Raw genomic sequence first — 14,759 nt, forward strand, 5'->3', positions numbered from 1 at the left:
ATTCCCCCCTCACCTCCTTCACTACTTCCTGCTTCTCGGGGGTGCGGGAGGTCTGGAGCATGCTCAGTAGAGCTCTCTTGATGTTCAGAGTCCACAGCTGCTCCCCCTCCTGTGGACAGAGGGCCGTGACCTTTCCCCCCTGGAGGGAGAACTTGAGGCGACTTCTCTCCAGCGACTCCCTGTGATAGTAACCAAAACACCAGATGAGACCCCCAGGACCTCAAGACCCCCAGGACCCCTAGACACATGAATGGTGTTGTCGGAGCAGAGTATCACATTCTCAGGAATAACAATCTGGAATGATCTGGGACTAGTGTGCTTGTATCATTTCTGCACTATTGTGCTATCAAATCATGCATTGTTGTGGATCATTTGTGTTTTTGTAACTCAAATCATCCATTATCAATCATGATTTGATAGCAGAAACACTTAAGAAATGATCGATGTGCACATTGTAATATGCCAACTTTTTTGTAATATGCCAACTTTAATTTGGTCTAAGACGCAAAAGGTACGAAGAATAAGCAAAACACATTACATTTTTGGGGAAACTCGCACATAAGCAAGGGAAAGAAAGATCACACACACACACACACATGTAAAAAAAAAAAAATACACACAAAACACACATAAAACACACACAAAACGCACAATGCAAGCAATATTGATGCTGTCATTTCAGATTACCTCAAACTCTTTAGGCGTTGCACAGAATGTTCCTTCTGGGGAGAAAGACGCTTTATCTGTGGATTCCTGATCTACAGGGAGCGTAGAAAAGAACATCACTAAAAAGTCCCACATCATATTCATTTCCCATTTTTAAAAATTATATTCAATGCTGGAAATGGGGAGGAACCAGGGGGAACTGGAGTTCCCTGAGTAAACTTTTTTACATTTATTTTTTACATGTCAACATTTTAAAACAGCATTTTAAGGCGAATTCAAAGGATTTTACATTGGTGGATTTGCAGAGTGACTTTTTTCAACGACAACAAAAATCATCATATTGGCGACACTTTTCTGCATATCTGACCTGCATCATAAGGTGACACTTGGAAATCACGTCAATGTCCACCACACAGTCGAGAGCCAGTCCATTTCTACCTGAGGCAGAGCCTTGTAGAGTCGTGGTTATCGTCGAGCTGTACCTGTACGTGTATCTCACCCCTCTCTGGTACGACTTGTCAGGGGATGAGGAAGCTGTAACCAGCAAATCATATACCTATTTTGAATCATCATTATCTGGTAACACTTTAAAATAACTTTCATGTATAATCCATTATAAATTATTTATATTATAAAGGTTTACATATCATGACATAATTATTTATTCATAGTTTACTAAGGCTTTTGATCTATTGTCCAATCATGGAAAACATTGTGACTATATCAGAAAATATACATTTACTTCAGCTTGGAATAAGATAGGGAATTATCACTCAATTAATTTGCTCTCACCAATGCATTCTGGGCGGCAGAGTTGTTGATCCATCTGAAGGCAATTACCTACTGCAGAAAAACATCAAAATCGCAACATCTACACACAAAACCCTTCAAACAAGCCTGAAAACTCACTGACAATCTCCAACATAACTTTTAATTCACTCCATACCAATGTCTAACTTCTAATGAATTCGCTCATGTTCTCCGCTTTCAAAAAGGACCATCAGTTACTGTCCATTATTCACCTGAAAAGCACGGTCAGTTATCCCTGTCTGAAACGAGAACCAACTATGTGAATAAGTCAAATCACAAATCCAGTCACAAACCATAGAGAGCTTACTGTGTAGTAAAATGAGAGCTGTGAAGATAAGAGAGAATAGTAATCCAAGCTGGGGCACGGCCATAGCAGTCTCAAGTCACTGCAACAGCCCAGTCTTCCAAGACTCCACATGTAAGTAGTTGGGCTGAAGAACAGGCACTGTTCTCACACAGCCAGTGAATGCCTATGCTTGTGCCTGTCCCTGCTGCCACAGTGACCCGCACTGCTCAAAACATCCAATCAGGAAATACCTTCCAGCCTGGAGCTACAAACATACCACTGAGCCAATCACTTGACATAACATTGGGCCCCCAATCAATGCAAAGCCTCTCTATGGTATATAAACCCCCATATGGCGAAAGACGGGTTCCAGACAGAAAAGCACAACACACTTTGGGATTTAAACGTTTTATATCTGTTGTTTTCTGGTGAGAATCAACAATGTTATGGCAGTTTGGTTGTCAAAATGTTGCAAATACGATACAGTAGACTTATTCTCTGTGAGTCTTACAGCAATGCACTTTTGTCCTCATAACCCACGCATTACATTGTAAGTAAGCAAGGGTTGCCCATGTTTATTATGTTTATTATGGGGTACATTAGGATCCCCCTCATTAGGATCCCCCATCCTAATGAACCCCATAATAAACATGGGCAACCCTTGCTTACTTACAATGTAATGCGTGGGTTATGAGGACAAAAGTGCTGTACATAAAGGTCTATCCGATTAATCTTATTGCCTATATGCCCTATTATAAGTCTATTACAGCATGATATCCACTATTATTGAGGTCAGATTTGCTTTGGTGAGTAATTATTGTGTGACAGATGGCTTCACAAACAGACAGCCAGAGAACATGGGCTGTGACTGGGTTATGTGAAGCTACAGTATATTTGAAGGGTGTCATTGGCTGAAGTAGAGGGACATCTAGTGTCCTTGTCTTGCCTCATCTCTTAGGTAATAGACCTCAAATAGAATAGGGACATTCTCAGATGAATTGAAAGAGGAACCCGAAAACATTGATCATTTTTGACAACGTATGAATGATGATCTACGATGGATGGAATTAAGAAAAAAAAGCATCATACATTCTCATGGTTGTTGAAATATCATATATGTTTTTTTCATGCACTCTATGTACACTGAACAAAAATATAAACACATCATGCAACAATTTCAATGATTTTACTGAGTTGCAGTTCATAGAAGCAAAACAGTCCATTTAAATAAATGAATTAGGCCCTAATGTATGGATTTCACATGACTGGGCAGGGGTGCAGCCATGGGTGGGCCTGGAAGGGGACAGGCCCACCCATTGGGGAGCCAGCCACAGCCAATCAGATTCCATTTTTCCACACAAAAGGGCTTTATTACAGACAGAAATACTCCTCCTCAGCACCCCTCAAACAGAGACAAAGTGGAGTCGCAATTCAACGGCTCAGACATGAGATGTATGTGGCAGGGTCTACAGACAATCACGGATAACAAAGAGAAAACCAGCCACTTCGTGTACACCGACATCTTGCTCCCAGACAAGCTAAATACCTTCTTTGCCCGCTTCAAGGATAACACAGTGTCAACGACGCTGCCCGCTCCCAAGGCCTGTGGGCTCTCGTTCTCCGTGGCTGACATGAGTGAGACAACTAAGCGTGTTAACCCTCGCAAGGCTGTCGGGCCAAGATGGCATCCCTAGCCGCGTCCTCAGAGCATAAGCAGACCAGCTGGCATGTCAATGGACATATTCAATCTCTCCCTATCCCAATCTGCTGTCCCCACTTGCTTCAAGATGTCCACCATTGTTTCTGTAATCAAGAAAGCAAAGGTAACTGAACGAAAAATGACAATCGCCCTGTAGCACTCACTTCTGTTATCATGAAATGCTTTGAGAGGATAGTTAAGGATCATATCACCTCTACCTTACCTGACACCCTAGCCCACTTCAATTTGCTTACTGCCACAATAGATCCACAGACGATGCAATCACCATCACACTGCCCTATCCCATCTGGACAATAGGAATAAGAACGTCAGAATGCTGTTCAATGACTATAGCTCAGCCTTCAACACCATAGTACCCTCCAAGCTCATCATTAAGCTCGGGTTCTGGGTCTGAACCCGGCCCTGTGCAACTGGGTCCAGAACTTCCTGAAGGGCCGCCCCCAGGTGATGCCAGAGCCCTGGGAGTGTGGTACCAGGAAAATAAACTCTCACTCAATGTCGACAATTTTTTATTTATTTTACCTTTATTTTACTAGGCAAGTCAGTTAAGAACAAATTCTTATTTTCAATGACGGCCTAGTTCAGGGGCAGAACGACAGATTTTGTACCTTGTCAGCTCGGGGATTTGAACTTGCAACCTTTCGGTTACTAAAATGAAACAGGCTGATCGTAGACTTCAGGAAACAGCAGAGGGAGCATGCCCCTATCCACATTGACAGGACCGCAGTAGAGCACATGGAAAGCTTCAAGTTCCTTTGCGTATTTTTTTCTTTTATTTGACCTTTATTTAACTAGGCAAGTCAGTTAAGAACAAATTCTTATTTACAATGCCGGACTACACCCGCCAAACCCTAACCCGGACGACGCTGGGCTAATTGTGCGCCACCCTACACTTCACAGATGATCTGAAATGGTCTACTCACACAGACAGTGTGACGAAGAAGGCACAACAGCACCTCTTCAACCCCAGGAGGTTGAAGAAATTTGGCTTGGCACCTAAAACCCTCACAAACTTTTAGAGATGCAAAATTGAGAGCATCTTGTCGGCTGTATCAACGCCTGGTACGGCAACTGTCTGCACAACGCATCACCGGGGGCAAACTGCCTGCTCTCCAGGACACCTACAGCACCCGATGTCACAGGAAGGCCAAAAATATAATCAAGGACAACAACCGCCCGAGCCACTGCCTGTTCACCCCGCTATCATCCAGAAGGCGAGGTCAGTACAGGTGCATCAAAGCTAGGACAGAGAGATTGAAAAACAGCTTCTATCTTAAGGCCATCAGACTGTTAAATAGCCATCAGTAGGTGGCTTTCACCCGGTTACGTAACCCTGCACCTTAGAGGCTGCTGCCTATATACATAGACTTGAAATCACTGGCCACTTTAATAATGGAACACAAGTCACTTTAATGTTTACATATTTTTGCTTTACTCCTCTCATACGTATATACTGGTTTCTATTCTACTGTATTTTTGTCAATGCCACTCCGACATTGCTCATCCTAATATTTATATGTTCCTTAATTCCATTATTTTACTTTTAGGTTTGTGTGTATTGTGTGTATTATTGTGAATTGTTAGATATTAATTCAATGTTGGAGCTAGAAACACAAGCATTCCGCTACACCCGCAATAACACCTGCTAAACATGTAATGTGACCAATAAAATTTGATTTGAACACCTAGGGTAGGTGATGATTCAGGGGAATATGACAAGCCCTAATTTGCAATAAAGCATAAGTCATTATATTGGATTTTATAATGTACATCTGATGGTGTGGGTGAGTTGGCGGTGTGCCCAATGATGTGGGCTGGTGTGGATAAAATGCCAGGGCCGAATTCATGCTCCAGTCCGCCTCTGGCTATGGCTCCCCCCATCAACTCAACCACCACTCCACGCTGTTTGTATCGGTCGTTTGCTTCAACCACGCCCGCCGTTCACGTCAGTCCGTAACGTAAGTTTGTGCGTGGTGCTCTGTACAGGGGGGCGTAGGTTTGACCGGCTTTCCAGAGGCAGACACAATGAACCGTCGGACGATGTAAAGCACGCATGTGGGCTGAAGGCACGGGCAAGTTTGGGCAGTATATATTCTTATTTTGTTTTATATAATTGGATGTTTTCGAGCATACTTATCAGACGGTATAGGGATAGCTAGAAAGGTCGGTCCAACGAGTTAGTCTGCTAAAAACGAGGTCGACATCTCTGGCTCGTCCGCTCCGAAAACAAGACGGAATTTTACAAGATAAAGGACTTGCTAAAGTCAACGATAAAACATTATGTCGATGATGGACTATTCCGATTACTTCGCCGCCGAATGTCTGGTGTCGATATCTAGCGGTCCCGTCTTACACCGACCCACCCCAGTTGCAGCCCAGCCCCCTCCCCAGGCCCTTCTTCCTGGGGAGCCTGAAGGGTCGAACGAGGACAGGGAGGTGCGCGAGACAATGAGACTCGAGGGGGCCAACATGATGAAGGTGGCCGGGATCCTCACGGACCTTCACAGTAAATTCCGGCCCATGTCGGCCTACTCGGAAAGTAGCAACTCCTCGTGTGGGGAGAGCGGCTACACCACGTTGTCTGACTCAACTACCCCTACCATGACCCCCTCTGCTACTCCAATTCCTGGACAGTACAATGCCACTCAGCAACAGTGGGGAGGAGGAGCGCCTCGGTCCCCAGTAAAACGACACCAGTGCACTTTCGACGGCTGTGACAGAGTTTATGGGAAATCGTCTCATCTGAAAGCCCATATCAGAACCCATACAGGTACAATTATGTAGCTAGCTCTAACTGTAAAAAAAAAAAAAAAATGTTTTGGGCATGTAATCTGAACAAACAACCCTTTTACTATCCAAGTTGTTCCAGAACTTCTAGTTTGGCCATACTCACTAAACACTCCTCCTTTTAGTGTCACTCTCCTCTCTACATATATATCACATTTTCCCCCCTGAAGCAAGGTGTTTTTCGTCACAGGGATATATACTGTACATTGGGGTGGTTGTCGTTTACCCGCGAGTTTGTACAATACTCTCCGAAAGAGGGAAAAACTCTCCAACCAGAGGGCTCATAACAAAGAAGTAAACGAACAAAAGAATGGGGCTGGACGAAAAAGCATAGTGACTAGTGACGAACATGTTACATCTAGGCTAGATTTGCATACGACGAGTGAGTTCGAGAGAGAGAAACGTAGCGTTCGGGGGGCGTTTGCGCAGACACCGTGGTTCTTTTAGCTCGAGCTGCCAAATCGTTTAATCCCACCTCGCGTCAATGTGGCCATTAGGTGAGAGTCAGGTTTTTGTAGAAAAACGCCGTTTTCTTTGTTGGAAAACCACCCACGTCTGTCATCGTTTTCCACGTCACAGTTGTATGTTTAGCGCTGTTACTTTGTGTACATGCATCAGGTGTCCCGCACGGTCTTGAGGTTCAGGGTCAGTGAACTAACAGGCGCAGATGGATTAGAAGAGGAAATCGTATTGAAAAGAACAAGTCGTCAGGGAACGCCCACAAAACGGGAGTGGGTTGAGGGGTATGGATCCCGCCTAGCACAGACCGAGTTGGGCGTGTTTGCGAAACGCTGGTCCTCTTTGCGGTCTTGAATATAGCCCCTGGCACCCCTTCGTTTGACTCCCTATTACTCAATTACGGCACTGTTCTAGGGCCACGAAATAGCCTTACAGACTTCACCTTGGGGTTATCATTTTAACTAACGTTAATAGTCAACGTAAAAACGTGTCCTCACCCCTCAAACCATTTTACTGTAGGTTATTAGCCTGGCTATTACCCATTTGTGGAAAATGGTAGTTTGGGAATGCCTGCTTTAAATGAACAGTTTCACACTTTTAATGTGGATAATTCAAAGCTATTTCACAACTCTGTGTCAAGTTAATCACTTTTGAAAACAAGGCAGCCCTTTTGAAGGTTTCACATTTCTGAACCCAGTTAGAGCCTTTCCTAGGAGACGTGGAGGTGTTGAGGGAGGCCTCTTCTATGTCCGCCCACCATATGTTGGAGGTAGCCTACCATATGAGTGTCAATATCTATTGCGGTCTCCATTTTGCATTCACTTTTTTAAATTTCACTCTTCACTACCCATATGAACCATAACCCGATAGATTAAAGTTTTCTTTTCAAAATAGGTTGATTTCCTTGCATTAAAAAAGGGTGCTGATAATATTGTGAATTGTTTTAAAACTAAATTGGTGGGTACATAAGGGTCTGCCATGAATTTACCTTACTACCAACCTCTGTTTCTACCTTAATGGCTTGTGTAAGTGATTGGCACAAGCAGGGCAATGCTTGACCCCCCCAGTCTGACTGGACTCAGTATTTTAATTCAAAAGTTTGGTGTAGACCTAGACTCTTTCTGTCTTCCTTCACCAGGTGAACGACCCTTTCCCTGCACCTGGTCCGACTGTGAGAAGAAATTTGCCCGCTCTGACGAGCTGGCTCGCCACATGCGCACCCACACGGGCGAGAAGCGCTTCCTGTGCCCACTGTGCGACAAGCGCTTCATGCGAAGCGACCATCTCATCAAGCACGCCCGCCGCCACCCCGACTTCCAGCCGTCCATGCTGGGCCGTAAGAGCTCGTCCTCTGGGGGCCAGGGGGTGTCCAGCCCCGCCACGGGCCAGTAGTGTGGAGGGGTCAGTGGGTTCACTCCCACATCTAGGGCTGGGATCAGCAAGGGTCACAGGGCAATCAGATCCACGAGCCAGGCCCCAGCCTGTCCACCACTCATCACAAACAGGACCTGGATGGGGTTGCATTCACCACCACCCGCCCTCGATGGACGAAGACGACACTACTCTCAATGCTCAACACAACCTCAATTCTCTCCAACCCTTTCCCCGAAAAGCACTCGCGCATGCAGGGAATTCTCAATATCTTCAGTCCGCTGTCTCCGCACGCAGCAGCCAAATGTTTTCCTCCTTTCTCGGTTTATTTTAAAGAGATGGCTCTACACGTTTTTTTTTTTTATACTGTGTCCGTTTTCATTTTTTTTGTTAGCGCCATTTTAGTGATATTTAGCTAGAGGCGTAGCAAGGTCGAGGTCGAGTGGAAGGGGAGCCGATCCCTCAGACAGTTTTAGAGGTTGCACATTCCATGTTTTTTTGTCGTATGAGTTTTTGTCACTCAAATAAATTTATATATAAATAGTTGGCTTTAGGTATGTCTTTTATTTTTTTTTGCAATATTGTATTTACTGCATTATTAGCATTTAAATTGCAGGCCAGCTTCACTTTCATAGTAATGATGATGAAATGGTTTAAACCGCTCAAGACTAGCAGTTTTTGCAGGCCATCCTTATTAATTCTAGATCAACTGTTTTGTTTTTGTTTCCACCATCCGTGTAACGTTGACACATGATACACGTCGTATCATGTCGGATACTGATGCAAGTGCTTTAAGCTTCTATTGTAGAGAATATCCTTAAATTCTATTAGAGGAAGTAATGCTTGTGATGAATTGTAGTCCTTATATTAGGGGTGACGGAGTATACGCTTGGATAGGATAGCGCTGCTTGTGAGTGTGTGTGTGTGTGTGTGTGTGTAAGAGAGCGTGTGTCTGTCTCTATTTCCTTTATGTTAGAGAAAGAGAAGACACTTTCTACTATTTCCACTTGTCTGTCCAGCAAATGGACATTCTTACTTTGTCTCAGTGAACAACACTTCAGGAAACTCAGAAAGCCTTAAACAATGTCATACCTTTTTTTTTTTCTCCCTCTTTTAATTTTTTTTTTTTACCATGTTTACAGTTTGAATCAATTCTACAGGTTTACTCCGACTCGTCGACACGTCACAAATACACATATGCAATATGACACTTTTTCTTACAGGTTTTTTGAACGCTACTTGGCTAATTTGTGTGATAGGTATTCACTGTGTTAATATGCTTCTACAATTGAACACTGTGGAATTTGATAAAGATACACGTTATCTCATTATATTTATTATAACCAATGGTTAGTAAGCCACATTTGTCCAAGTGCTTTAGGAAGTGCTATAAAGGATGGATTGGGGGTTTATTACTTGTATTTTTGTTTGTTTGCTGGTCATTCCGGTCCTCTCTCTCATCATATCTGGCTTTTCTCAGACACGATAACACTGTACCCTGTGCTCTCAGAGCCTTGTTTAAAAACGGTCATTTCCTCCACAGAAAGATTGAAATTGCATGACTAAGGCACCTCCTCGTAGAGTCCCTCCGATGTCTTCCTTCTCTCATGTCTCCACTATAACAGACTGACTTTAATTGTTCATTTTTGCTGCGTTATTTGAACACTGTTCATTCCATTGTAATGGGATGTATTCAACTTTTTAAGTTGGAACGCTTTTGCCATTTGTACACGTTTTCACAAGTTATTACAATCTGACAGCTGATGGTAACTGCTGGCAGTTATCTCAAACACACATGGACTATATAACTTCAAAGGCACAATATTACTTAGATACTTCTATGTTTTTGAATGAATTGTGAATGTCTCCATGGATCTCGTCATTTTCTGACATGGTGACTAAGCAAGTCTGCCTCGTCAAAATGATTATTTCACATACGAGTAACAATAATTTACCTCACAATTTGTTTTGTGTAATATTTATCTTCCCTTGGAAAGTAGTTGGATCAAAATGCTTCTAAAGCCAATCGAGCCTCCGGTTCGAACTTCTTCTGTTCTTCAATTGAAAACTACACTCCGCCAGAGAAAACGTCTCTTTAGTTTGTCTTGTCTATCTTCTTATGTATGCTGTGTGTACAGAGTTTTGATTGTGCTTAATATTTTAATTTTTTTTTTTTTTCATAGTATTTTTTACTTACCCCAGGGTGTTCAGTAGTGCTGATCGTCAGTTTTGGCATGCGTCTTATACAAATGTGCTGTTATGTATCACTACCCTGCACAATATTGAAGATTTCAATTTGGACCTACTGCGTTAGATGTATCAATAGATGAGTTCTGTAACCTACATAAGAACTTCATAACCCATACATTTCATCAACTCTAATGTCAACGACCGCAAATTGATATCTCAGTTATGTCCCTATTTTCCGTTTAACATAGGGATTTATGAAATACTCATTTAACTGCTTAATGTATGGGTTATGAAGTCCTTTATGTAGGTAATCCTTCAGATAAAGTTACCAATTAATCAATAGAGATTTGACAAACCACTTAAACTGGCTTTGGGGGGGACACAATCATATCTCTTAACTATTTAATTCACTTCGCTGAACACCTAGGGCAAACAATGCCTATTGTTTCTCACCATACACTAATAAATAAATAAAAATAGGCACAGCTGTATTGTGCATACAAAACCAATGTTTTTAGATTTTTTTTTAAAGCTACATTTTTACATGAATTAATTATTTAAGAAACGGCTTTATTACAGCTTTGTTTTACGTCGATAAGAGGAACTGTGGAAATAATTGAGTACAGCTGCGACATGCTCTCTGATATTTATACTCTCAGGTGTTTTAAGAATTGAGCCGCTGGAACTTCCATGTTTCCTGTGCAACACCTACGTCTAAGCATGTATTTCTATTATTTCGCTGATTAATTTATTATGACTTATCATTTGTGTGGTTTCATTCTTTTTATCGCTCATTATTTTTTTTTGTGATATGGAACAATGCTAATAATTTGGTTCCATTGTTTGCTTGATACAAAACTGCCAGTGCTTTTTAAAAAATAATAATAAATACAAAACCTTAAGTTGAATGTTTTGGTTGTGTGGGTCATGTTCTTCTTAATAGGTGACTTAACAGATGCTATTAACTTGAAACTGTATTTAAATGTTCAGTTATACTTGACATACATTTATTGTTAAAGGGAAGGTTGTCTGAGATGGCATTTAAAGTAAGGAACATTTGATCAATCTCTTTTTGAAATGTATAATTCAAATGACAATATTACATTGGGTTTCTTACCCTGTAAGCAGTCTATAGACGAAGTATGATATGAAAGAAATGCATGCCTTGGTTGTTTACCTGGCCACTGCTAATTTATTTGCGTCTGTGGCACAATGCAAATCAATGGTTCCTATATTAGTATTGTTTACGCTTTGTCCAAATCATCTATAAGTAGTGCCAACCGAATGTTCAGTTATTTTTCGCTTTTTACACAACTAATTCATGAACATTGGTTCAATTATTAGTATTCCATTTCTTTGTTTGTTTCTGTGAGCTCAATGCGCACATTGCACTGCAGTTTCTCTAGAAAGAAATCAGATCATGCCTGTACTGTGCAATGTAGTAGGAGTTGTAGTTTCCAACAGGCCAATGTTGTACATAGTTTAGCACAGCAAATGTGATCATTAACTACATTGACCATAATCCACTGCGCGGCTATATGTCCGGTCTGTGAGGAGATACGTAGAGAGCAGTTGCCTCGTAAGATATTGGTATTCAGCAGTCATAAAAATTATGCCTTATTTACTTCGAAGAACTGCTAAAGTAGTGATTTTGAGATGAGATGACTTGTAATGAAATAAGTCATCGAATGTAATATACACAACTGAAATATGTTATTAAAGTAATGTGAATAACTGATGGTTAAAGTGATAAGCAATCATGGGACTTTTTACTAATTATTTTTATTGTGATACAGCACTCAACCCACATATTGCATGATGCATTTTATGTTTTTTTTTAAATGATCGAAAAATCGTAATTCTTTAAAAAAAATAATCGAACTAACCTCAAAAAGAACTAATTTCTCAGCACCATCTATAAGGAACTTCAATGAGTTACACAATACATTTTTGGGATGATTGTTTATGACCTTAACCTTGGCCCCTGGCTCAGATTGTGGGGGCATAGAGCCTGGTAACAATGTGTGACTGTTTGGCACTTTTGACAGAGCCAATTTAGACTTTTGTGGCTGTGGAAGCTAGTGGCAAAGGAGAGGGATCGAGCCTGCAATAGTTGCATTAGATGTGACTTCACAATATTATTTTGGAGAAAGCCCAATTGATTCTGAGTTCGGGCATATAATGTTTATTTGTGAAAACTATTTCTAAGATGCGTAAGCCTACTTTCAGCTTTTCCAAATTCACTTCCTTGTTTAAATCGCTTGCGCTTTGAAGTCCACAATGTATGGGGGAGGTTGCGCTAGATGGTGATGCTCTGAGAGATCAGCCAATTCAATTTTCTTCTGAATGCTTAAACACCAACAGTGATTCTTGAAGCACTATCTCTGAAACCATTAACACTTGTAGCCAAAGCAATAACCAAGTGTGCCAAACTGAATGCACGTTCTCTGAAACCATTAACACTTGTAGCCAAAGCAATAACCAAGTGTGCCAAACTGAATGCACGTTCTCTGAAACCATTAACACTTGTAGCCAAAGCAATAACCAAGTGTGCCAAACTGAATGCACGTTCTCTGAAACCATTAACACTTGTAGCCAAAGCAATAACCAAGTGTGCCAAACTGAATGCACGTTCTCTGCTTTGTAGATTTATAACACACGTTTTTCAAAGCTGTAAACTCAACTCACTGCTTTACACTCAGTTTGCAATTTAATAACATACCTCTAGCAAAACTGTAAACATTGGTCTCTACATTGCTACACTATTTCGCCAATTGCCTTTCCATCATTGACACGGGGAAAACCCTTTTAGATCACAAGTTCACTTACAAATCAGAGCTGGAGCACTAAATAGGCCACAGGTAAACATTTGTTTGGGACAACAATGGAGGCCAATATTGGACAGAGAGTAAGAGGGGTGAGAACTAGAGGAGGAGAAGGAAGAGGTGAAGTAGGGCGGGGAAGAGGAAGGGGAGTCAGGAACACAAAAATGGATGAAATCAGAGTGACTGTGGTTGACCATGTTGTCAACCATTGGATGAGCATGAGGGAGGCTGGGCAACGGGTTCAACCAAATCTGAGCCGCTATACTGTTGCAGGTATCATCCGGATATTTCGAAATGAAAACCGGTAAGTAACTATGTGCTGTAGTCTTACTGGTACAGTAATATGTACTGTACTTTCATAATGAGAAGGATCTATCACTAAAACCATTCAAATGTTTTTACAGAAGTGCAAGAAAACCATGATCTGGTGGAAGAGGTTGACTGTTCAGCCCAGAGCAGGAAACCCACATTGTAAATATGGTCATTGCAAATAACTGCATCAGACTCAGAGAGCTGCAGGACCACATAATGGCATATAACACCATATTCCTAAACGTCAACAGAGTGAGTCTCTGCACTGTCTCGTCTACTGAAACAGAGTGAGTCTCTGCACTGTCTCGTCTACTGAAACAGAGTGAGTCTCTGCACCGTCTCGTCTACTGAAACACAATAGAATTAGGATGAAGCAGCTGTACAGATTCCCTTTCGAAAGAAACTCAGACCGTGTAAATCAACTGAGATACGAATATGTACTGGATCTAGAAGTGTGTGATGCTACATCATATTGACTGATCCCTGTCTTTTCGTACCGTGATACATTGTTTTGTCTCGTCTCTTTCAGAGAGTCGTGGAGCTCGAAGCAGATTGCAGTGCATCATGAGCTAATATATGTGGACGAGGCAGGTTTCAACCTTGCAAATACAAGGGGCTGCGGCAGCAATATCATTGGACACCGTGTCATCATCAACGTCCCGGGACAACGTGGTAACATAATGTTAAAACGGCGTCCTTCACCATCATGCGATCCTAGGCCCATACAACACTGCACGACACTCCAGGCGATACTTTTCACGCTGCCTAGCTCAAGACAACATCGCATGTGATGTGGATGAAGTCTTAACGGTCAGACTCACAAAGGCAACAACAACAACAACAAACACAAAAAACAATAAATAAATCTGTCCTTTTTTTTCTAGCACAAATGTTTTTGTTTTCTCCTTACTGCGCTTTTGTTGCTTGAGGAGTGTTGGAACATTTGGAGAGAGACAAAATATTTACTTTTGTCCCTTATTTGTATTGATAGTGTGTTAAGTTCGGAGTACACATCCAATACTTTACACATTTGGATACCTGTGTGTACGTGCGTTTACTGCATGTATGACAAACCTTTATTGCAAACTGCCGTGCCCTGCACACAGAAAAAGGAATAGGCCACGAGTGCTTTTCATTTATATTATCAGTGCCTAGTTGGTGCTTCGTGTGCTTATACAAATGATGATTTGTGTGTCCTGTATTGAGGCAAAAACACCATTTTCTAAAAGAGTTTGAAGAGTTTTGCAAGAATTGTTTGTTTGTGTAATGTTTTGCTGGTTTGGTGTAAGGTGTTCTGGTTAGTGTGTCGAGTTTTGAAAAAAGAAATGCCTGC

At 41.7% G+C, this 14,759-nt stretch overlaps 2 protein-coding genes across 2 annotated transcripts in view; one reads left to right on the forward strand and one right to left on the reverse strand.

Moving 5' to 3' along the window:
• LOC118402350 (uncharacterized) overlaps positions 1 to 1,933 on the reverse strand; it is a 66,363-nt gene extending 64,430 nt beyond the window's left edge. The window contains exons 1-5 of the mRNA XM_052477365.1: positions 1,784 to 1,933; positions 1,459 to 1,509; positions 1,034 to 1,200; positions 688 to 758; positions 14 to 179 (exon numbers count right to left, since the gene is read on the reverse strand). Of these exons, the coding sequence (XP_052333325.1) occupies positions 14 to 179; positions 688 to 758; positions 1,034 to 1,200; positions 1,459 to 1,509; positions 1,784 to 1,847 (519 nt within the window). The 5' untranslated portion in view covers positions 1,848 to 1,933. The remainder of the gene's footprint in view (positions 1 to 13; positions 180 to 687; positions 759 to 1,033; positions 1,201 to 1,458; positions 1,510 to 1,783) is intronic.
• A 3,422-nt stretch (positions 1,934 to 5,355) lies between these two features.
• LOC118402351 (Krueppel-like factor 9) lies at positions 5,356 to 11,197 on the forward strand. The gene is made up of 2 exons (XM_035800497.2): positions 5,356 to 6,252; positions 7,867 to 11,197. Exons 1-2 carry the CDS (start codon positions 5,763 to 5,765, stop codon positions 8,118 to 8,120), a joined length of 744 nt encoding a protein of 247 aa, XP_035656390.1. The 5' UTR covers positions 5,356 to 5,762; the 3' UTR covers positions 8,121 to 11,197.
• The last annotated feature ends 3,562 nt before the right edge of the window (positions 11,198 to 14,759 follow it).

This window comes from Oncorhynchus keta, chromosome 23 (assembly GCF_023373465.1).
Source record: "Oncorhynchus keta strain PuntledgeMale-10-30-2019 chromosome 23, Oket_V2, whole genome shotgun sequence".
Taxonomy (NCBI): Eukaryota; Metazoa; Chordata; class Actinopteri; order Salmoniformes; family Salmonidae; genus Oncorhynchus; species Oncorhynchus keta.

Excerpts from the sequence above, each read along its gene's own strand:
- LOC118402351 (XM_035800497.2), top strand. The coding sequence starts at position 5,763 with ATGTCGATGATGGACTATTCCGATTACTTCGCCGCCGAATGTCTGGTG. Across the intron at positions 6,253-7,866 it reads CCATATCAGAACCCATACAG|GTGAACGACCCTTTCCCTGC; the intron begins GTACAATTATGT and ends TTCCTTCACCAG.